General features: G+C 40.4%; 1 protein-coding gene across 3 annotated transcripts in view; it reads right to left on the bottom strand.

Moving 5' to 3' along the window:
* Positions 1-23,076, bottom strand: part of KDM3A (lysine demethylase 3A) — a 52,663-nt gene that overhangs the window by 11,280 nt on the left and 18,307 nt on the right. For all 3 annotated transcript variants that reach the window (XM_026648103.1, XM_026648104.2, XM_026648105.1), the window contains 12 exons: positions 22,650-22,722; positions 22,477-22,565; positions 15,973-16,133; positions 12,865-13,439; positions 10,955-11,156; positions 7,118-7,332; positions 5,649-5,801; positions 5,363-5,458; positions 4,764-4,891; positions 2,869-3,052; positions 1,860-2,038; positions 789-1,025 (listed from right to left, as the gene is read on the bottom strand). In XM_026648103.1, coding sequence (XP_026503888.1) covers positions 789-1,025; positions 1,860-2,038; positions 2,869-3,052; positions 4,764-4,891; positions 5,363-5,458; positions 5,649-5,801; positions 7,118-7,332; positions 10,955-11,156; positions 12,865-13,439; positions 15,973-16,133; positions 22,477-22,565; positions 22,650-22,722 — 2,292 coding nt within the window. The remainder of the gene's footprint in view (positions 1-788; positions 1,026-1,859; positions 2,039-2,868; positions 3,053-4,763; positions 4,892-5,362; positions 5,459-5,648; positions 5,802-7,117; positions 7,333-10,954; positions 11,157-12,864; positions 13,440-15,972; positions 16,134-22,476; positions 22,566-22,649; positions 22,723-23,076) is intronic.

The raw sequence follows: 23,076 nt of genomic DNA, 5'->3' as shown, positions 1-23,076 counted from the left end.
AAATAAATAAATAAATAAATAAAAGTTGGCCACAAGACAGTGACAGAGATCTCGGCTGCTAAGTGAGCAGTTTTTCATAAGTGACTTTGGGTGTCAACTCCCAGGCTTATGAACATGACATGATGGATATTAAGGGTGCATAATCCACTCCCCAAAAAAGGTTTACATATAGTTTTAGAGACAACTGCTGTGCTGTCCTGTCTTTGTAAGTCAAACAAGTTGTGATGGACAGCTCCTATCTGGTACAAGAAAGCCAGAGTCACAATAGGAGCCACCAATATATCCCAGCAAGAGGTATTAAAATGCACAGAAATAGTACTTTATACAGTTTATCCTCTTCTATGCAAGCTCAGCACTAATTAACTCAACACTCATGTAAGGGAAGCAATTATGGATAATCATTCCCCTCTAAACAATGAAATGAAAGCAGAGCGATTCTGTGACCTCGTCATTTGTCAGTGGCAAAGCTAAAAAAAGTTTGAAGTCCAGTCCCACCCTGCTTTAACCACTAGACAATAATCCATGGTGGCTCTCTGGGATAGTAGCATGACATACGTTGCATTACTAACTGGAAATTATAATCAATCTCAGAACCAAGGCTGAATGTCCAGTTATATGCTCTGCCACTAGAGAACATCCATTCTATATTCAGAAGATCCTTTCTGTTGACTAGTGCTCAGATACCACAGCTATAAGGGCCATTATAAAAAAATCTACATAGTCTGTATTAGCCCACTAAGGATAACATGAGTGTGCAGGAAACAAACAAAACATCTTGAGGAAAATACCTGTCCCTGCTTCCAGCATTCTCTAAAGACATTCCAGTTACTCGCATTGTTGGGATCCTGAAGACACAGCAAGCGGTTATCACATAACCAATAGTGAGGTGTATCAAAGCCCAATATAGTAGGTTTTATAGTTAATCCTTGAGGTTTCTTAGGCAAATCTGTGAGAGTTCTACTTTGCACCAACGATGCAAAAATGTCATCAAGGATTTTGGGAGTGCTCTTGAGCCCACTTTCTGTCTGAATTTAAGAGGGAGAAGAGAAAGTGGATGTTAATATATGCTTTTGTTACAGTCGTATGTCAAGATGCCATTTGTTCTGCAGAGGTTTTAGTAAGTCATGCAACACTCCTATTACATATTTTTGACACCAACTGCTTCCTTTTCACTTCAGCCCAGGTTTATATTATGTAGGGATAATAATCTCCTCCTTATAGTTTATGCTTAATTAAGTAAGTGACATAGACTTGCTGTTATTTATACTTGTGCAAACCCACTGAAGAAGATGGAGCGTGGCTCCTAGTTAGGATTATATTTAAAGTTAGTGATCTGAAATCAGTGAGATTGCATCTCTGAAGCCCAGGTTAAATATTTCCCCCACTATTTCAAAATTAGTTACACCCTGGGTTTAATTCACACCTGGGCGGACAGGGTGAAGTAATTTGCAATCCAAGTGTTTTTTTTTTTTTTCCAGATGCACGATGTAGAAGCAGCTTTAAACTCTAGCTGGGAGTTGTTTAGGAGCACTCCTGGAGGCTACCAGGGAAGTAAATCTGCTGGATGCTCTGACTCTATCCTTCCAGGTGTATGGGCTGCAGCAGACAGAGCAAGGGTAACTTGCAAGCTTATGCCATTGTGGCACTACTGCATGTAGGCTATAACTAGGCACCTCCATAGGGATGCCTCTGGTGGAAGCCAGACAATGAAACTGCCTTCCCCAACAAAATATTTTTGATGGTTGTGTATTTAATTTGGCACATGCCTGGTGAAATGGTTCCTATTCACTATACACTTCCAGCACAGTTTGGCTTTAAAACCACAGTAAGGAAAAAGCACTGCAAATATCCTCGTATACCTTTCCTCCAGAAGAGTTCAGCAGATTCCTCAAGAAACCTGTGTTGTTGTTGTTGTTGTTGCTCACAGGTGTTAATATTGCACTGTTGAATGTCTGCAGGGTTGTAGGGGGTTTAGTGAAAGTGGGGAGGGTCTGAAGAGGTTTGTTTTCATTCTTTAAAGTGGACGTGAGGAGTTTATCTGAAATGGAGAGGAAAAAACTCCACTGATAAACTGAACCAAGGCAGGTGTATTCTGGAGTTTGAAGCAGTTTTATATAAATTGAAAAAAATTACTTGTGAAGATGGCCAATATATTCCGTTTAAAACCACCTTTGAGTCACACTACATTTCAACTATATTCATTAAAAAAATACTGTTCCTTTTTGGAGGAGACATTTTCCCCCTTATGTAGTTTTAAATTTAAAACACAGATGCAGACAAAACTCTGTGGGTGAAATGTAAACTAGTCCAGTATCAACAAATATTTTGCCCATTGCCAATCTAACGGGATCATTAGACTCTTCAGACTTGAACACAAAAGGAACCTAATGTCTTAAAGTATCTGAAACTGTGCCTTTGGGGGTGTGTGTGTGAAATCTGTTTTCTTCCCCAAACTGGTACCATATTTGAATTGACAAATTTTTACTTATTCCTCAGAAGTCTTCATTACCTCCTTCCACCGTATTGATACAGTGTACTACAGTCTAGCAAGTGGATTTTCACGAGTATATAAGCAAGTTAGGTACCTAGTGTGCTTAGGCAGTTTTGAAAAATCCAATGTCATGGGTGAAGTTTTCAAAAATGCCTAAATGACTTAGGAACTTAGGTTCCATTTTCAAAAGTGACTTAGGTGGTTAGGCATTTTAAAATTTTTACCATAAATACACAAGTCTTTTTACCTGGTTTATTAAACTTTTATACCAGTAGTCAGCCACCATAAACCCCACCCCATTCCACAGATGGGTCTGATATTTTACATTTTCAATTAGCTAGTAGCAGTTAAAGGTTGTTTTTATATATGACATTTACCTTTATTTTCTTTATTCACATTTCCACTGGTTAGGTTAGCCAGCCAACTTAAGGAAGGAGAAGTATTTACTGAAGAGAGTGGTTTACTTCCAAGTGTTGGTTTTACAGGAGACTCACAGCTAGTGGCTAATGGGTTTAGGACAAAATTATGCTGAAGTGTGGATTTCTCTCCGGGGATTAAACTCTGCAAGACAAGTTGAAGACTTATAAAAACCAAAGATACCTAAATGGCTTGCCCAAAGTCACAGAGGAAGTCTATGGAGGAACAGAGATCGCAACCTAGCTCATTACTTAATATTTTTTCTTTGCATCTGTTATTGACACCTTAGAGCAGTTTTCAACTGGCCTGCCTGCCAGACATCAGCAGTTCTGCCCTGTTCCCCACTAAGGGCTTTGCTTTAAGGATAGCCCACTACTCTGGTCCAATTCCACCCTGGGCTCCCAGCAGCTCCAGCCCATGTGCTTCCCTGCCCAGTCCCAGCTGCAATGTCTCCATGTTGACCCACCTCTGAGTACACCCTGCTACACGCCTGCTGTTCCACCTCTGAGCATATGCACCTCAGGCCAGCACCTGCCAGCTTGGAGGATCCTCAGCTGCCAGGGAGGAAAAGGGCCTGCCTGGGCCAAAGACACCAGAAGCTTGGGTGAACTGGATGGGGCAGGGGCGGGAGGAGAATGCCTTTACAACAGAGCCCCTAGTGGGGAGCAGGAAGGAATAGATGCCAAGTGGACCAAACGGAAAGTCCTCACCTGCAGCTTCAGCACCTATACTCCCCTGACAAGCAAGCGCTTTCCCTTCGCAGCTGCAAAGTATCATCTGACCCCACAGGTGCTAGGTCTGGGCAGGAGGGGCTCAGAGGCAGGTCAGTACATGGATGCTGCAGCCAGAGCTGGGCAGGGATGCTAATGCTAGCATCAACCCCGCCAAGTAACATACGGGGGGGCGGGGGGGGGGATTGTTTCACAAGTCCAATTAGCAATAAAAACATGATAAATCTAAATATTTCATATGTAGTATGGAAACTACTCGACTTTCAGAAGGGCACTGCCAAAAGGGAAGCATTTCATTTATTCCCAAGTACCTGTAAGTGTTTAAAACTTAACAATAGAGTACTTCAAAACTAGACTAAAATTGTATAACGTAATTAAAAAGACTAGCTTTGTGGATTTTGTTTACAATAAGATGGTTACGTTTTCATAAACGGAAGCTATATTTTAATTGTAGGAAAGCTCTCTCTCTTATATCATAGCCATTAAGACTTATTCGTTATCTAGTTAGTCTAAAATTCTTGTTAGAGACTCCATTACTGGAGTTTCATAAGGCATACGAGAATCCTTGAAGAAACATTTTCATATCTTCTAGGAATTTAAACAGATTTAGTATTTCCTCTGAACTGCTTATTTTCTCTAGATTTAACCTACTTTGTTGCATTATTTTGTCATTAAGTCTCCAGGACTCAAAGAATTTCCTCTGTTCTCTTTCTGCACCCCACCACATTCTCTCACCCTTCCAGTCTAGAAGTTTATTGAAAATATCTTTTCTTCAGTACAATCCTCCTTTTCCTTTAGCAGTCAGTCGATGAGAGCCACAGAGCACTCCGTGCTTTTCAAGAATTGGACATTTAAAAAAATGGGTCCCTATAAATAGACACCTAAACATTTTGCTAGTATATTTAAGAAAGTTGAATCAGTGAATATGCACACACTAATATTGCACAGATCCATAGGATGGGATTTCAGAAGTGGTTAGTGTTGGCCTAACTCCATACCCATTGGAATCAATCATCACTGATACTTTAATGGGAGCAGAGTCAGGCCAACATTAAGCACTTTTGAAAGACTCAATTGTTGTTTCTCAAACTAGGTGTATATATAGTGTGAGACAGTGGCAATACCTGTTTTGGATCCTCCTTCAGAATTGGTTTTGATAGGGCCTTTAACTGCTTATTCGCACAAGGACAGTTTGCCTTTATTCCCCATTTTGCTCTTACGGAGTGAACAGTGTCACCAACATCATAGAGAGCTAAATGAGAAGAATCAGTAATGAGCTCATATTATCAAAATTAAACATACAGACTATCAAGATTCAATGTGAGTACACTACATAGCTAAAAGATGGTTAAGAGAAAAAGCATTTCCAGAATGGTGATATGTCAGTTTAACTCACGTTTTATTTATTAGATTTAACTTTTTCAGAGAAATCAAGATATTTGTGTAAAGTATTTAATATTAAGTACAGAAAGTAACACCAGCAAAACAAAACACAGAGTTAGTCTTTAAACACTGCTTCTTGGTAAACTGGCTGAACAATTTTATTACTCAAATCATTTTATTTTATCCTAGTCCAGGGGGAAGCATTCTGGACTAGATCCAATGCCCACTGAAGTCAGTGGAATCTTTTTCATTCAACAAGCATTGGATCAGACCTTATACAAGTGAACAACAGAACACTTGGTACTGTTCACATATATTTCCACAGTAATTATTAGAATACCTTTTCCAGGAATTATCTGTGTAGGCATTAAGTTCTCCGGTTCATGTAACTGACCCTTCACACATTTAAGCCAGGAGAAAGTATCAGCTGCATCATCTGCAAACAATCATTTAAAATGACTAGTTAATGTGTTCATTCAGTCTCTGAATAGCCACTTTTTTGTCTTTCAATAATTTCAGAATACAGGTTTATAAAAAGAGCTTTACAATAAGCCTATCCATTCATTAACATAATAGTTCAACAATTTAAGTCATTTTTAAGAAAGTGGGAAACTACACATTCTCACCATCATGTATGCTTTTCTTTTTCATCCTGTAACAATCTACACACACTCCAAAGCCACACTTGGGGCAAACCCAGTGAAGGTTGAATATCGTGGTGTCACACACATCACACATTTCTCGAACTCCTCGAACTGCACGTTTCCAGGCTACTTGTCCTGTGGTAATTGACAGACTAGTCAAAGTTAAAGAGTTAACTTGCAGCCCTATGGGTTTCAATTAATGTACTTTTAAAATAATTAATTACTTTAGGTATAAAATATCCCCCAATGGCTCAAGAATTAATCTTGCCCCATCTCAGGGAGAATTTTAAGAGGAAGAATTACATGTTTGGAGGAGGACGAGGAAACTTCAGAGGCAGGTTTGAATCTATTCAAGGTTTTGAATGTAAGAAAATATCCTGGGAAGACTGATTAGTGGACAGAGGGCAAACAAGGCTGTCAAAGGTGCACAATAAAGAGTAATCATATGGATATTACCACCTTGCCTTGCTCACATATATGCGTATAAAGAGAAACAATGCAGCCATTCCTTTAAACCATGCTGCACCTCTGGCTATACAATTATAGCTACAGGAAAAAGACATTGCTTAAACTGCAATTCTACACTGAGGAATAATAGTATAAAATGTCATAGGGTTCCATATTTGTTGTCTTTTCATGGTTTCTATTTAAAAGTGTGCTCAGTTTAAGGTAAAATAAGAATAGTTTTTTCTAGCTGTTAGCCCTGTAATCTCAGCGTGGACTCAGAAATTTGAACCGAGTTCTTTCCCTCGTGCACATCTGCACCAGTAGAGGTTCCACAAACTAATTATCCCTTCAGCAACAACTGTTCAGTCCTTTGCCATCAGTGACGTTTCAAAAAGGTGCAACTGATTGGAACTTAAACAATTCTATTGGGGCTCAATCCTGCACCACTGAAGACAATGACAGTTCTATTATCGACTTCAATCGAAGCAAGACAAGGCCCGTGATACACAAAAAGGAACAGAAGCCATATCACTCAACTGTGTTAGCCCCCTATTGCTACCAAGAACAGAAAGCAATGAAAACTTATTTTGTCACTAAGTTAGTAGATCTGACTGAATATACACAGGCAGCAGATATGTAGAGTAGAAAAAGTACCATTTTTACATCATCACTTTCTGTAACAGAACTGCACTTCAAGCTTTTTTCTAGAAAGGGAGGATAGGTCAGGCCAATTCAGTGTATGAGACTCATGTGCACCATAGAAACTAGCAGAGCTGAATCCTGATAAGGGTCCAAAGTACAGAGTTGCTTAACATCACATCCACAAGCTTAAACATATTACTTCTCGCCACCAAGAATCAAAATGGACATTTAATAAAGATTTTTAAATGGCAACACCAAATGTATGCAATCAATTTGCATGCAGGAAACAAACTATGAAGACCGATTTTGAAAAATAGGAGTGAAAAGTCCTAAATTTTACATTTCAGAAGAGCTGCTCTTACTGTGTGGTTCTATTGTGGACATGACCTCCTTTTCAGATATCACCAGCCGGCAGAAATGGTCTCCGATGTTGGCTAGAATATACTTTGCAGTGTCTAGATCTAGACCCACAACATTTTTTGCTAAAGGCAGCCACAAGCTGATAGCCTCAGAGTCGTACTTGTCCGGGGTTAAGAAACCTTCTTCACGCAGCAGTCCATGTCTATTGAACCGCAGCCTGTGGTGGAGAGAGGATGGGGATAAGAAAAACAAAAAACCCAAATGTTCTCTACTAGCTCATTTCCACCTGTTCTAGTCTGTCACCCAGACACTGGCATCCAACCATACAAGAAATTAACAGGATAACTGACAATGCTGAATATGATTTAATGGTTAGTATAGATCAGGATAAATTGTGTTCTCTATTATGTCAGTTAATCATGATTAAACCCTGCTCATGGAGGAAGAAATTCAGTTTTTGTTGTGCTCTTAACATTTTAAGCCAGGAAATCTAAAGAATCCAATTAGTGAGAATCTTAAATGCATTTGCAATATGAGACATGCACTTTAGGGCTGTAGCAAAGATTTTTCATTGTACTAGTAGTACACAGCTCAAACTTGATTCAAACCCCAAGACAGCAAGAAACTGAATATATTAAACGTAACCAATAAAACATAATTATGGCTAACTTGGAAAGCAGGTCAGTAGACAAAAGAACATCTACTTTCAAGAAGTTTTGCATTTAGATTTACCAGTAGGAAAATCTAAGGGGAAAAACACATTTAACTATTGAAAACACAGAAAAAGCAATACATTAAAGAAAACTTTATAAGCTTTACAAGCCACATCCTAAAAGTGTTCATTAATAGGGCTCCTTTACAAACTCTATCCATGAAATCTCAGTGAAAGACAGCTGTTTCTGAGGTGGAAAAGTAACAACCAACAGGTGCTCAATATGCTGCATAAAAATGGCAGGAAAGTAAGTTTTGGCCAAGGACATCAGAGCAAGGGAAAAAACCCACAACCAAAAAACAAAAAAACCCCCACAAATCTACCTGTTACTCTTCCTATGAATTAAGAGTGCTGTGGGATCTTTAGCATCCACACAGAGGAGATAGGACCTCCATTTTTAATGTAGTTGAATCTCAACATCTACCTTGAAGGGATGAGTTAACATGACTTGGTTTTAAAACTGTGGTCTTGTGTAGTCTAGGTATTTCAGACATAATATTAAACCACCTTACCATTAAAGTCACCCTTTGAAATTAAACCACAAGTTAGCAATATTGGTCTTAAATGTCTCGTTCTCATGTGACACTTTTTTCCTTACTTCTCCCCTTCAATCCTCCCTCCCCAACAGCTCATAAGAGCTATAATATTTCCTCCACTAGAAGGTGGGCAGGAAATTAAGCCTGTAATGCAACAGTAATACAGGAAGATTTTTCCAGCCCCATATCTTCATTCAAGGAGACCAGGACTTCAATGTTTGTTTTTAAATTTAATCACAAAGTGCGCTCTCTATACACAGCACTACATATGCGTCATTTTATGCAACAAAAGAATGATACAGTCCATACCGCATAAAGTTTAACACAAGAAAAATGAGGACAGGTGTGACAAAATCATTGGGAATGAGATGAATGTAGAAAGATTTCATGAAATGGGAGAGATTTATGTAGGATTTGAAAAAGGAGGGGATATGTTCAGGGACCTTGCATAGTCTACATTTCTGCAGAAAAATCTATACCTTCCCTCCCAACTGTACTCCAAAATTTAAGCTGTCCTTTAAAAATAATTTCTCTAGTCCCTGACAGCCACCTTCATAGAGGACACCCCAGGGTACTGAATCAGGAACCTCTGGAACTGAAAGCATGAATCTCTACAGCGTGAGATAAGAGAGTCAGGCTCCCAAGCAGGCAGCTGTAACAGACTCAACCTCTCTGGATCAGGCATTGGAGGTGGTCACATCACACACAGTAACCATTTGGTTTTACTTAGGGCTAGTCTACACTACAGCTGTAAGGCCTGGTCCACACTAACCCCCCACTTCCAACTAAGATACGCAACTTCAGCTACGTGAATAACGTAGCTGAAGTCGAAGTACCTTAGTTTGAACTTACCACGGGTCCAGACGTGGCAGGCAGGCTCCCCCGTCGACTCCGCGTACTCCTCTCGCGGAGCAGGAGTACTGGCGTCGACGGCGAGCACTTCCGGGATCGATTTATCGCATCTAGACAAGACGCGATAAATCGATCCCAGAAGATCGATTGCTTACCGCTGGACCCAGAGGTAAGTATAGACGTACCCTAAGTCAACCTAAGTTATGCTACTTCAGTTATACAAGTTACGTAACTGAAGTCGACGTAACTTAGGTCGACTTACAGCGGAGTCTACACCGCACTGTGTCGACAGGAGACGCTCTCCCACCAACTTATCTTACTCTTCTTGGGGAGCTGGAGTACAGGAGTGGAAGGCAGAATGCCCAGCCATCGACCAAGGGGGTCTTCACCAGACCTGCTAAATCAACACTGCTGCATTGATCACAGCAGTGCTGATCTAGACCTAAGTATAGACAAGCCCTTACAGTTCCAACACCCCTTAAAGGCTTAAGTCAAATATAGTTTTCCCCAAGTCTGACAACCTGACAAACTCTGAGAAGTGCGAACTGTCCCATTAATCATCTCAAATGGATGTTGGCATTGAAACCTAACCAAGACATTTTGATTGTCAACTTCTAATTATTTTAGCAGAAACATCCAGCAGTTGGCTTGGGATTACAGATAAACACACTAACTCCCAGGCTCTCTCGAGTGCTGAAACTCACCATACCTCAATGCCAAAAGTCTTCTGATTCCACCCACATAGCTGCATCGTAACAGTTGGTATGTGTGTGTTGTCAATACTGATAATCATTAAAAACCCAAAGTACAGCACAAGCATAAAGTAATTTGAATTTAATATCAAAATACACAGCCCATGAAATGCTGTACTCGTTACATTGTTTAAACCTCTATCGAAATCTGCTGAGCGAATGGTTGCTTTTCTATATAAAGAAAGAATCAGGAGAAAAGCATTTAACGAGGTCAAGCTGTATAAATATGGCATAATAGGTCATGTACTGTATTAAGTGCTTGATCCTGTGGGGGACCTAGCAGCTGTGCTATTGGGTGCAAGAGACTGGCAAAGTCATCACAGGCATTTGGACCCAGCCTCTTACTCCAGGAGACACTATCATGCATCTCTTCAGGATCATCCATTGAGCTGACCTGGGTGGTCTCTTACTCCTATTTTATAGCTTCTCCCTAATCGAGTTCTGAGTGGCTCAAGTACGAATATTTAGGACTCCATCCATGGAAACTTACTCTAGCTATAGCATAACCTCCTAGATAGCAAAAAGATGTACCAAATCTAGTGTAAAGGCTTTATTTAACTGTAAATAAACATCTTCTAATCAACCCAATAAGAATGCACCTTTCTTTAGAAAAAAACTGAAGTACAAAATGAAACATTGATTTAAATCACTGATTTTAATTAAAACTTTCCACTTGGTGATTTAAATTATCTTGATTTAAAATTAATCCATCCTAGACCGAGAACACAGTGTTTATCACTTAAGCCACTAGACAGCTGTCAAGGTTATTAATTGATCTTAGATGCATTTGAAACAGTGACTTAGAGGTGATTGGCTGTAGGATCTATCCTAGAGCCAATTTCCAAGCCATTGTAGGCCAAGATTTAAAAGAGAGGCTAAAGATGGACTACTGAGCACTCTGCACTTTAAGTCTTTGAGTGAGTCATCTTAAATCTATTTGTACAGCTGGGTATATCAACATCTACATATTTTCAAAATTGCTCTCACCTCCTGAAGTGAAAAAATCTGCAAAAGACAGTGGAGTCTTTTTGCTCTTTGTTTTTCCGGTAGCTGTCCAGGCGGCATTCCCTGCACTTATGCAGGTGAGGTGCAATGTTATTGCAGGAACCATCCTGCACAAAAGCTTCCCCACTTTGCTGCAGCTTCTTAACTTTACAAGCATCTGTCAAAACTGACCTGTGAATAATTACTGCAGGGAAAAAAAAAAAAAATAGTGCAGGTTAAACAATAAAACTAGTCACTCAGACTCACATTTGCTTACCTTATGCATCTCTGTTAAAGCTATATCTGCTTTTGTTAAGTTACTTTAACTTTTCACCCTATACCTCCAAAATATGTTAAGATTAATTTAAGTTGGTTGCTTATTACAGAGCATAAACTTCTTTTGAAGTTTTCATAGTCAGGGCCCAATTTTTTGTTACAGCCATGCAATTTACCCCTTCCCACACAACTGCATTGCAGAACCTCAGCTTTTGTTTGTTTGTTTTTAAACCAGGGGTCCCCAACACAGTGCTCGCAGGTGCCATGGCGCCCGCCGGGGCTTCTAAGTGTGCCCACGTACTGGCCGCGGACAAGCATCCGCCGAAATGCCGCCGACAAGCAGCGCCATCCAGAGACGTCGCTGCTGAAATGCCGCCGATTTTCGGCGGCGACGCCTATTGATGTTGCCGCTTGTCAGCGGCATTTCGGCGGATGCTTGTCCACCGCCACGGTCCTCCGTGGCTCGTTGTCTGGCGCCCGCCAGACAAAAAAGGTTGGGGGCCACTGTTTTAAACTATGTTTCTGCAGGCATAATAGCTAGCTGCAACCTTGAACACAAGATCAGAGTGTAAACTGATGTAACAATGTCTTCTGGAGTCTTCAAAGAGCCTGAAATATTTGAGAGATATAAATTGCCCCAGTCATCTCAGTGAGATCCCCGTGGACTCCATGATTCTGCTGCTGCAGTCAGACATTTTTCAAAAGCATTATGGAATTTAATATTTTACTGCAGTCAGTGTTCAGGACACCTTCCCCCACGACTTCATGCCCAGCTGGGATCCACCTGCAATTGTTGCTTGTTCTGCACCTTTACCCACAAGATAGAGAATTGAGTCACAGTGTATGTTACATGACCTGTTCCACAAAGCCAGGCAGCAGGGGATCAGCGAACCAGAGCTGGATTGCAAGCTTGATCAGCTAAGCTGCCTGGAGGACAGTGCAGCAGCCCAGGTCCATGGAGCTGAGTCCCTGAATCCAGCTACAAGCTTCCCCATTCTCTGGCACACATAGGAGTGGGAAAGAGAGAAAAGTTCCTCTAAAGAACATCGCAGGACCCTAGTGAGTGGCAACTGGGGGCCACCTGGAAAGCACGGCTATAAAAAAAACAACAACTAATTTTGTCAATGAATTATTTTCAACTATGAGCTTGACTCGTATGAGTGTGTGTGGAGGGATAGAAATGAAAGGTAGAATAAATTAACATTGCCTTAGAACTTAGGGATTGTTGCTGCAGCGTTTGGTCCCATTATGCCATGGAGTATGAATGAGTTATACTCACTTTTGCAACCCTTCTTCCCAAATTTTGCTTAACAGAATTTTGTTTGGATTAGATTTGCGATGATGGAAAAGTATTTTTTCCTTATGATATGCATATCTAATCCTACCACGACCTTAAATATCTTTTCCCAAGACTTACTCTTATACATAATCTGAAAATTGGGTATAAGTTTTAGGAGCCCCATCATACTCCTTCAGTTCCTATTCTAGAAATGAAATATAGGTGTTTCACTAACTCAGACATCAAGACTGCAATTTCATAAGATTCCTTATCCTATTAACACATTTTTCTGAAATATCTAAGCAACTTTATATACACAATAATTCTCTGTTGATATATCAGCTCCAGATATACTTGCCATTGTTGTGGACTTTATTGGTGCTCCCAGCCCTAGCGCCTTCATTTTCATTTCTCTCACATGAAATCTCATTTGAGTTTCCTCTGACTGAGGAACACACAGAAAAGGAGTTTTCTGCCTTGTTTCCTTTGCAGCTGCTCTGGTTACAACTGCTTTGTAATTTAATCTCATGCCCAGTGAAAAGGATAGCAGGAGCATCTGATGTTGAGGGTTTACAATCCAAGATTTTCTGCAGTTCTGATGTGCCATTAAGCCTGGATGTTACTCTTGAAGAGTTGTCGAGATGTTGTATGGATTTTATAGGAACATGCTCCTTTGGGAAGTTTGTCATTGGCTTGGTAAAGGATTTGTGGAAGTTTTTCAAGTCATTTTGTTTTTCATTTTGTGTGTCAGTCGAAGGTGGCGATCTTGAGGTCTTCAAAGAGGTATAGTTACTATTCTGATCTTTAGGATTTTTAGTTTGTTCTTTAGATAGAAACTCTGCTTTATGGAAGACAGTCAGATTTTCTTTTGACATTTTAACCGCAGTATTAAGACAAGAAGGATGTTCTTCTGGTAAATTCTCTTTGCACATGCTGAAATGTACAATATGCAGTAATAAGACCTAAAGAGAAACTCAAATCATAATTGAATGCATCAGCTTTCAAGCTTTTCATAGGAACCAGAGTTTACATAAGTAAAATAGGAAGTTAATCATGGATGCTAGCAGAGTGAAGATTAAGAATTCAGAAAAGTTTCACATACCAAACACCTTAAAGAGAGATACAATCAATTAAAAAACACAAGGGGAGTTTCAGATACTACAGCTACTGTTCCTTCTGGCCCCTCGTGCCAACTTGATGACTGTGTACTTTCCCCCCAGAAGTTACAGGTACCTATTTATAAAAAGATACTGTTTCTCTCCCCACTGTTGCTATGTGAAAGACCTGCATAAACAGGGAAAATGATCTATCAATAGCTAAATGCAAGTTATGTTTTAGTCAAACAAGTTATTGGCCTCAATAAGGGGAAATGGGTGAACATTAAAGGGCTGTGATATACAGGAGGCCAGACTAGACAAACTACTGGCACCTTCTTGCCTTAGATTTTTTTTTTTTTTTTTTTTTTTTAAAGCTATATAGGAAAACAGTGACAATGATTCCACAGAGAGTGCTGTTAAATGCACATAGTAACTTTAAAAGAAAAATATTTTTTTTCAGTTATGGTAATCTTGTAGCATGGATAATAGGTTAAATTTAGATAATGTAATGTTAAATAGCACTTCTAAGAGAACCTTTTGTTTCCTACTATGACATTTTCTATAGGAAGTACTCTTCTCCTATTGTGACAGAATCAGGGAGACAGGGCAGAGCTTGATGACTGGAAGACTAAATCAGGATTGAAGTGCAGTTACACTCTGAAGAATGTTTAGTATCTTTGTGTGTTCCAGATCTACTTTGCTCAGTCTACATATATTTCAAACTAATAATGTCATAAATTTAGCCTTTCAGATTCCAGATCCCCACCCCCAAATACAAACAGAACTTAAAACAATTCTTTTGATGCATGGGTCAAATCTAGAATTGTATTTAGCTGCTTTCACGTCTCTATATTGGATCTCCCAGGCCACTGTAAGTAAGATTATTTTGTGTCAGAAAATAGATATGACTGATTAATCAAGAGGTTTTCTTCCCTGTGTGTAATCTGCTTTCCTTTCTCCTCCCCCACACCTCCAAAAAATAAAGGCAATTAGGCTGTATTTGCATTTGTAGTTAAGTTAGTAACATTCTGTACATGAGACAGAACTCCCATAAGGGTGTGTATACAGTGCATAAGTCTTATGGCAGTATGTAAAGTACATACACTACATGTTCCCCTAGTATGGAACTAAACAGCAGCATAGACAGTGAGGCACTGCATAAAGTCATTCCTGAACCCTCTGGGTACTTACCCTACACCGCTCTTTACAAGCCTAAGCAGTGCCTCCCCCACCTACAGTGCTATTTTGAGCAACCTATAGAATGCTAGAGCCTTTTCACTGACATGTAGCTACACACCGCAGTGTGGACGCAGCCTGCTTTTCACTGCAGCATGTAACTCTACATGCCCTACCCGCTTGCCACCAGTGACTTGCGGTGTAGACACAGCCTATGAAGCCTGCACTATTGAATCATAAAGGATAGTCTTGTGGCTAACCAGCTGACTGAATCAGAAAAATCTGGATTCTATTTCAAGCTCTACACAGGCTTCCTCTGACCATAGGTAATTCATGTAACTATTCTATACTTGAGTTTCCTGTTCAGCAAAAGAGGAATAATACTTTCCTAATGTCAAAGGAGAATTTAGAAGCTTCATTAAATTAAAATATTTATAAAGTGTTAAGAATTTTAAACATAAAAGTGTTATAGAAGTATATTTTATTACACCAGTCTTGTCCTTATAAAATGCAAACACCCCCAAAAAGTGGACCAAATTGTAACTTGTGCCATTGGAGAAGGGCAGAATGAATATAAGTTCATTTAAAAAACTCCCCCCTTGCCCTGTCTGCAACTCATGACAGTTCTGAAATTAAAGGTGTCAAAGTCCATCTACAAGCCAAGAACACGATTTCTATTTACTGTAAGAATCAACTGCAGGTAAATTAATCTCCCTCCCTATGTTACCGTATGCCTATCTTTCTCTTAGACTTTAAAATGAAAAGCACCGAAGTATTTCCTACTAAGACACACCAAGTAATTTAAAAGCAATTAAGCCACAAAATATATTCAGGCATTATCCACCACTTTACAGATGGATAAATAGAGGCACTGGATGGTTAAACAATTTCCTTAAGGTCACAAGCTAAGTTAACAGAAAGTGGCAGGAATACAACCAAGAGATAATTATATATTCAGGGCAATTGACAAAAATCAGTCAGATATTTCTCACCCACATCAATAGTGGGGGCGGGGGGGGTGGGGAGGGCAGAGAGAAGCTTAGTTACCATGATTTCTTATCCAAAAAAAAAAAAAAAAAAAAAAAAATCATTAGTCTATTCTACTTTGTATAAAGTAATTCATTATTCTGCTGTATTTTCCACCACAGATTAACACCCACCCCTCAAAAAAAAAAAAAAAAATCATCACTTACCCCTGAGGAGTTTCTGCACCAAGGTTAGGAGGTGAGTTAGCTGGCTGAGGCATGCCCTGGTGCCTGAAGTCTTTGCTAGTAGGGGTTGCAGGTGTACACCCTAGCAATGTTTCACCAAACACCGTTGGTACTGACTGCACGTGACTCAAACTTTGTGATACCTGAAACAGATGTCGAAGTCAATAGAAAAATTCAAAGCCAACACATGAGAAAAATGTATCGCTTCTAGGACTCTACCACAACCACTTAAATAAAAATACAACATACATCATATGCTCTTCCCAATATATGTGCTTAGTGGTATCTGACCCCATAATAAAAACTCAACTTTTAAACCATTATTCTTGCAATTCACAAAGTAGAAAAAGTCAAGGAATCTTTTGAAATCTATTAAGATGAATTTCCCCCAGAAAATGAATGTTGTAGAATCACAGAAACATAGGGCTGGAAAGGACTTCGATAAGTCATCAAGTCCAGCCCCCTGCACTGAGGCAGCCTCAAGTAAACCTAAACCATGTTTGGAGGTTTTTAAGAACAGGTTGGACAATGAGGTCTTCCTTTGGAAGCCTATTCCAGAGTTTAACTATCCTTATATAGTTAGAAAGTTTTTAATAATATCTAACCTAAATCTCCCTTCCTGCAGATTAAGCCCATTACTCCTTGTCCTACATGCAATGACCATGGAGAACAATTGATCACCATTCTCTTTGTGGGCTTGTCTACACTGGCAAGTTTTGTCGCCAAAAACTGCCTTTTGGCGACAAAAAAAACTTCCACCCCGAGAGATTTTTGTCTTTTCCCCTTCCTTTATTGTCAATAAACAGCCAGTGCAGACACCATGCCTTATTTTTTCGATTTTATTGGCCTCCAGAAAGTGTCCCAGAATTCCCATGCTGCCGCTCTGGTCAGGTGTTTGAACTCCGCTGCCCATCTGCCCCAGCCCCTTGCAAGCCCCAGGAATTTTAAATTCCATTTCCTGCTTGCTGACTTCCCAGGTGAGCATGGCTGGCTATCGCACCAAACGCGCTCCTGCTTGTACCACCGCTGAGCTGTTGGATCTGATCAGTATATAGGGAGAGGAATCTGTTCAGTCGCAGCTGCGATTGACCCGTAGGTATCGGGACACATATGGGCAAATTTCTCAAGGCTTGTCCCGATCATAGCCCTTTTGGCACAAAGCAGTGCAGAGCGAAGATAAAGGAGATGCGTGCGTCATGCACCTTTCCAAACCAGCCTGCACTGATGTCTGTGAAACGCTTCCGGTGATCCACAAGCACCTGCAACACCATGGAGAAGTATCCCTTCCTACTGATGTATTCTGAGGGAAGGTGGTCTGGTGCTAAAATTGGAATGTGTGTGCCATCAATTACCCTGCCAGTTAGGGAAAGCCATCCACTATTCCATGCACATTTCCCAGAGTCACGGTCTTCTACAGCAGGATGCAATTTATTGCCCTGCACACTTGGAGTAATACAGCCCCAACAGCGGACTTCCCCACTCCAAATTGATCTGCATCTGAGCAGCAGCAGTCTGGATTTGCCAGCTTCCACACAGCGATTGCAACACAGGGACACAAAGCCGTGCATGATGGTACAGATGGTGTCGCCAGGATACATACCCACAGTGCATTGCTCACACTGTTGACAATGGTGCCCTGAGTGTGGACACGAGCTGTTGACAGAGGGAGCAAATGTAGACTTGCTTTGGCGACTTTGCTTTTGTCGATTTTTTCGTGTCGACGTTAGTTTCCATCGATAAAACTTGCTAGTGTAGACAAGCCCTATAAGAGCCTTTCATGTATTTGAACACTTATCAAGTCCGCCCCTCAGTCCTGTTTTCTCAAGACTAAACATGCCCAGGTGTTTTAAAAAACAAACCACCACCCCAAAAAACAAAACAAAAAACAAACAAAACAAACACTTTCCTCACAGGTCAGGGTTTATAAATTGTTTATAATTTTTGTTGCTCTGCTCTGGACTCTCTCCAATTTGTCCACATCTTTCCCAAAGTGAGGTGCCCAGAAGCAAACAATACTCCAGCTGAAGCCTCAGCAGTGCCAAACTACAGCAGGAAAATTACCACCTGTGTCATTATGACACTCCTGTTTCTATGCCAGAGAATTATATTCGCCTTTTTTCCAATTGCACTACTTTGTTGACTCATATTCAACTGGTGATCCATTATACGCCCCCAGATCCTTTTCAGCAGTACCACCACCACCTAACCATGCATCTGACGAAGTGAGTATTCACCCACGAAAGCTTATGCTCCAATACGTCTGTTAGTCTATAAGGTGCCACAGGACTCTGTCATTTTTTACGGATCCAGACTAACACGGCTATCCCTCTGATACTTGACACCACCTAACCAGTTATTCCCCATTTTGAAGTTGTGCATTTCATTTTTTCTTTCTAACTGAAGTACTTTGCATTTGTCCTTATTGGTTTAATCAGTTGATTTCAGACCAATTCTCCAATTTGTCAAGGTCTTTTTGAATTCTAATCCTATACTCCAAAGTGCCTGTAACTCTGCCAGCTTGATGTTGTCTATATATTTTATAAATATACTCTCCACTTCATTTTCCAAGTCATTAGTGAAAATATTGACTAGTACTAGACCCAAGACTGACCTGTGCGGGACCTCACTAGCAGCCCTCTTATTTTGACAGCAAACCATTGATGACTACTCTTAAGTACAGTCTTTCAGTTATACACCTGCCATATGGTAAATTAATCTAGACCACATTTCCCTAATTTGCTCATGGGAATGTCATGTAGCACTGTGTCAAGAGCCTTCCTAGAATCAAGATATGTCTCATCTACCATTTCCTCCCTATCCAATAGGCCAGTAACCCTGTCAAAGGAGGAAATTAGGTTGGTTTAGCATGATTTGTTCTTGACAAATCCATGCTGGCTATTCCTTATAAGCCTATCATCATCATCTAGGTGCTAACAAATCTATTGTTTAAAAAGTTGTTTTAGTATCTTTCCAGGTATATAAGTTAGACTTACTGTCCTCTTTACTCCCCTTTTTAAAGGTAAGTACTATGTTTGCACTTCTCCAGTCCTCTGGGACCAAATGTACCCTCCGTGAGTTCTCGAATAATCACTAATGGTTCCAAGAGTACTTCAGGAACTAGCTGAAGCACTCTAGGATGAATTTTGTCAGGCCCTGCTGACTTTAATACATCTACATATTCTTTAACTTGTCCTTTCCCATTTTGGCTTGTGTTCCTGCCCCCTTGTTGTTACAATAGTATCTCATGTTACATCTTTGCAACCAACAGCACACAAGTATTTCAGAAAAAATGGATAATGTATTAAGAAGTTAGAAGAAATTTCGAAAGGAGACTAGAAAAGTTAAGTATTTCAGATAACTGCCAGCTGACATGCCACAGCTAATTTTCCTCTAAAGCAATTAAGAGTTATCAAAGTTGACAACTAACTTTCAGAACTCATCTAGAAACCTAGACTGGTACAAAAAGCCCTCAAGAATTTAAGTCGGATAGGTAATTTTATTAGTTTGTGTTAATTCTTCCATATAGTCCAAATGTATATAATTTTCTGAAGTATAGAAGCCCTGATAAAAAGATTCTAGGTGTAGAGATTGTCGGAGCTTTAGGCGTATGGGACCCCAGTAATGAACGAGTGCTGAGAGACTGTGGAATCGGTCAATGCTACACTCGGCTGATGCGGCAACTCATGGTGTTGGACACCATCAGGTGGTCAAGGGACATCTACATAGGACGCATCACTGGACATCAGCAATACCAGGAGGGATGAGCTAGACTGCCAATGAAAAGCACAGTCAGGAAAGTAAAACACACTTTCCTCATGGACTGTATTTTCTAAATGGACAACCAACCTAATTCTCAATTACTAAGGGACAATCTCCACTCATTAATATATTTTGCTTTCCACAATCAAATCTCTCTACAACTTTTCATGAGTGATGTACCCGAGTATTCGGATTCTAATATCTAAATTTTATTGTTAAATCTATTCACCTAAATTTGAGTTATTGCTGATTATGTATGCTATGTATCATATGACTTTTAAAAACTAACTTTATATTTGTGGATAATCCAAGCACTATACCCAGATGTACAGACACTCTTTTCCCAATTTATGTACTATATAATTTTTTTTAACATTAGCTTTAATAAAAATTTTAAATCTGTGCCTAGTTATGAAACCACCACCAACAGTTCAGAACACAGCAGCTTGTCCACTCAGAAGCAAAAACTACAGAGAGCACTGTCCACTAGCTCCTTGTGGAACATGGGGTCAAATCCACAAGATCTGTGTCACTAACTTCAAAACTTTCCATGGGACTGAGCTAAGTTCCTCGTGCTGTGGAATCATCATCATCTCCTCCCAAGACAGCTACATTACAACAAAACAAATGGAGCTGTCAATCCTCAATACTGAGGGCTGGTCTACAATGAAAAATTTACAGTGGCACAGCTACATCTCTCAGGGGTGTGAAATATTCACACCCTGAGAGACACAGTTAAGCCGACTCAGCCCCCAGTGTAGACAGCACTACCTGAAATGGAAGAATTCTTCCACTGACGTAGCTATCACCTCTCAAGGAGGTGGATTACCTACAGCGACAGGATAACCCCTCCTTTCACAGTAGTAAGTGTCTACACTGAAGCACTACGGCAGTGCAGCGGTAGCATTTTAAAATCGTAGACATAGCCTAAAACTCATGCGCTCTCAGAAAATGGCCCTTGAATCTCGAACTCAATCCCAGAAATCGTCGGGACAGTCTTATCACCTTCAGAGCAAAATACAAAACCCAGTTCTTTGATCTATACTTCCCACACCACCACCACTACCACATTTAAAAAGATAGATAAACAGCTCAGTTATTGCTGACTGGAAAGAAAAGAAATATCAGCTTGCATGCTTATTGGGAGGCACTCACAATTTGCCCCAGGCCCTGCAGGGGCCCCGCGAGCCCTGGCCTGGCGGCGGTCCGGGTCTTCGGTGACATTTTGGCAGCAGGGGGCCCTTCAGTGCTGCTGAAGACACGGAGCGACTGAAGGGCCCCCTGCCGCCAAAATGCTGCCAAAGTCCTGGACCGCCACCAGGTGAGTACAAGCGCCGCAGCTCCTCCGCTTTGCCCCAGGCCCCCTGAATCCTCTGGGCGGCCCTGGGTGCTCAGATATAATGATGGACATCTTATAGCAGGGGCAGTCAATAGGCAGACTGTGGGCCAAATTCGAACCGCCAGATGCTTTTGACCGGACTGCAAGATCTTTTTATTGACTCATTATCATTATTGCAGTGTGAAAAAAAGTGTTTCTCGGGACTCTGGACCTTCACTATACCTTGACCAAGAAATTTGGACCTTGACAAAAAAAATAACTGACTACCCCTGCCTTACAGGAACCCAGATTAGCTACCCCGAACTCTGATATCACTACTGTACTTTAGAAGTCTACTAAGAGTGCCTGACCATGAAATGGACCTATATAGCTGGCTTGACAAAAGGACTGACTCATGGCTACAGTAACGGGACTATGCACAGAAGCAAGATGGCACAGAGATAACCCCTAGATCTCCCAGAAGGCCCCTCCCTCCTCCACAAAAAACAACTAGATCTGATGAGGCTAATCACATGATCATTTGAAGGGCTGTTCTCTAGCTACACCATTATTCTCCATATCCAAATCACCCAGGCCTTTGGCTTTCAAGACAGCTTTCTTGGATCTTAGCCAGGCTTGGTGGACCACTCAAATGCACTTGGCTCAGAAAAACATGAAAATGTTAGAAAAACTACCAGATTCTCCCTTTGCAGAAAAACATACAATATCTCTGCAAGACTGCTGCACTCCTGTCTGGTAGCAAAAGATCTCTGAGCAGTCAGGCAGGTAAGTTACAGGGTAAAGTTACTATTGAATTTTTCTCTTTTCCTAGATATTTTTCTAAGCTAGAGAAACCCTGATTTTTAAATCTCTCTATATAGCCAGAAAGAAAAGTCTGCACGCTGGAAAAAGACACCCACAAGACTGGGAGTAGACAAACTCCTTTTACGAATGAGAAAGTGATCTCACCCAAAGGTTCAATTATATTGTTCTCTGTCTTCTAGTAGAGAGTACTAAACCCATGTCTGGGCTAGCACAGAAGCGTGAGCGCGAGGCTGCTCTACGCTGAAAAGTTACAGCAGCATAGCTACACCACTAGGGGTGTGAAAAATCCATACCTCTGAACCTAACCCCCAGCATAGACAACGGTAGAACGATGGAAAAATTCTTCTGTCAACCTAGCTACTGTCTCTTAGGTGAATTACCTACAGTGACAGAAGCATCCCTTCTGTTGCTATAGTAAGTGTCTAAACTGAAGCACTACAGAGGCATAGCTGCAGCTGTGCTGCTGTAGCATTCTAAGCTTAGACATAGCATAGTGGGTCAGTAAATTGAGGCCATGTAGTCCTCCTCCTTAACAGCTCAATGACAAATATACTGTTACAATAGTGAAAATAAGCCATAGTTACCTCAGAGCAGGATTTTGCATGTTTGGCATCAACATTTCCTTTATCATCAGATGATTTTCTTTTCATACCCCCATTTCTCTTAGATTTGCCTGAAACATTGAAAGTGATTAAATTAGTTTCCACCATCAAAAATTACTTCAAACAGCAAAAGGCCAATAAATAAAAAGTCTTACCACACTTTTCATTGCTGTCATGTAGGATTTCAACATGAATCAATTCTGGATCAAGAGTTTTTAAAGCTGGAATCTTAAGGGAAAATGGAGTAAGCTTTTTTAAAAAGACAATTTGTGTACAAAGTTTTAGATTAGATATTTACTATTTTCACACCTCAAGGGAGACTAATAAAGCAGTTTTAAAAAACAAAAACAGAAGTATGATACTCTAACTATGGAGCAAGAGTAAGCTTCTGGTCTGAAAAACCTCGACTCCGTGGAACTTCAAGTTAAAATCTTAAGGATGACTCAATCCTCCATTCCAAGTTAGATAAATTGTATGCATACATTTTCAGAAGGCAGTCTCCAAGACATGGTGCTGCAAACTCTGTACAGATAGAGATGCTAGAATAGGGGTTTCCCGAATTGTTGGGCCAAAAGAGAAAAT

The sequence above is a fragment of the Terrapene carolina genome, unplaced genomic scaffold (assembly GCF_002925995.2).
Source record: "Terrapene carolina triunguis isolate 2854851 unplaced genomic scaffold, T_m_triunguis-2.0 Scaffold66, whole genome shotgun sequence".
NCBI lineage: Eukaryota > Metazoa > Chordata > Testudines > Emydidae > Terrapene > Terrapene triunguis.
This window is presented reverse-complemented; position numbering and strand designations above follow the sequence as displayed.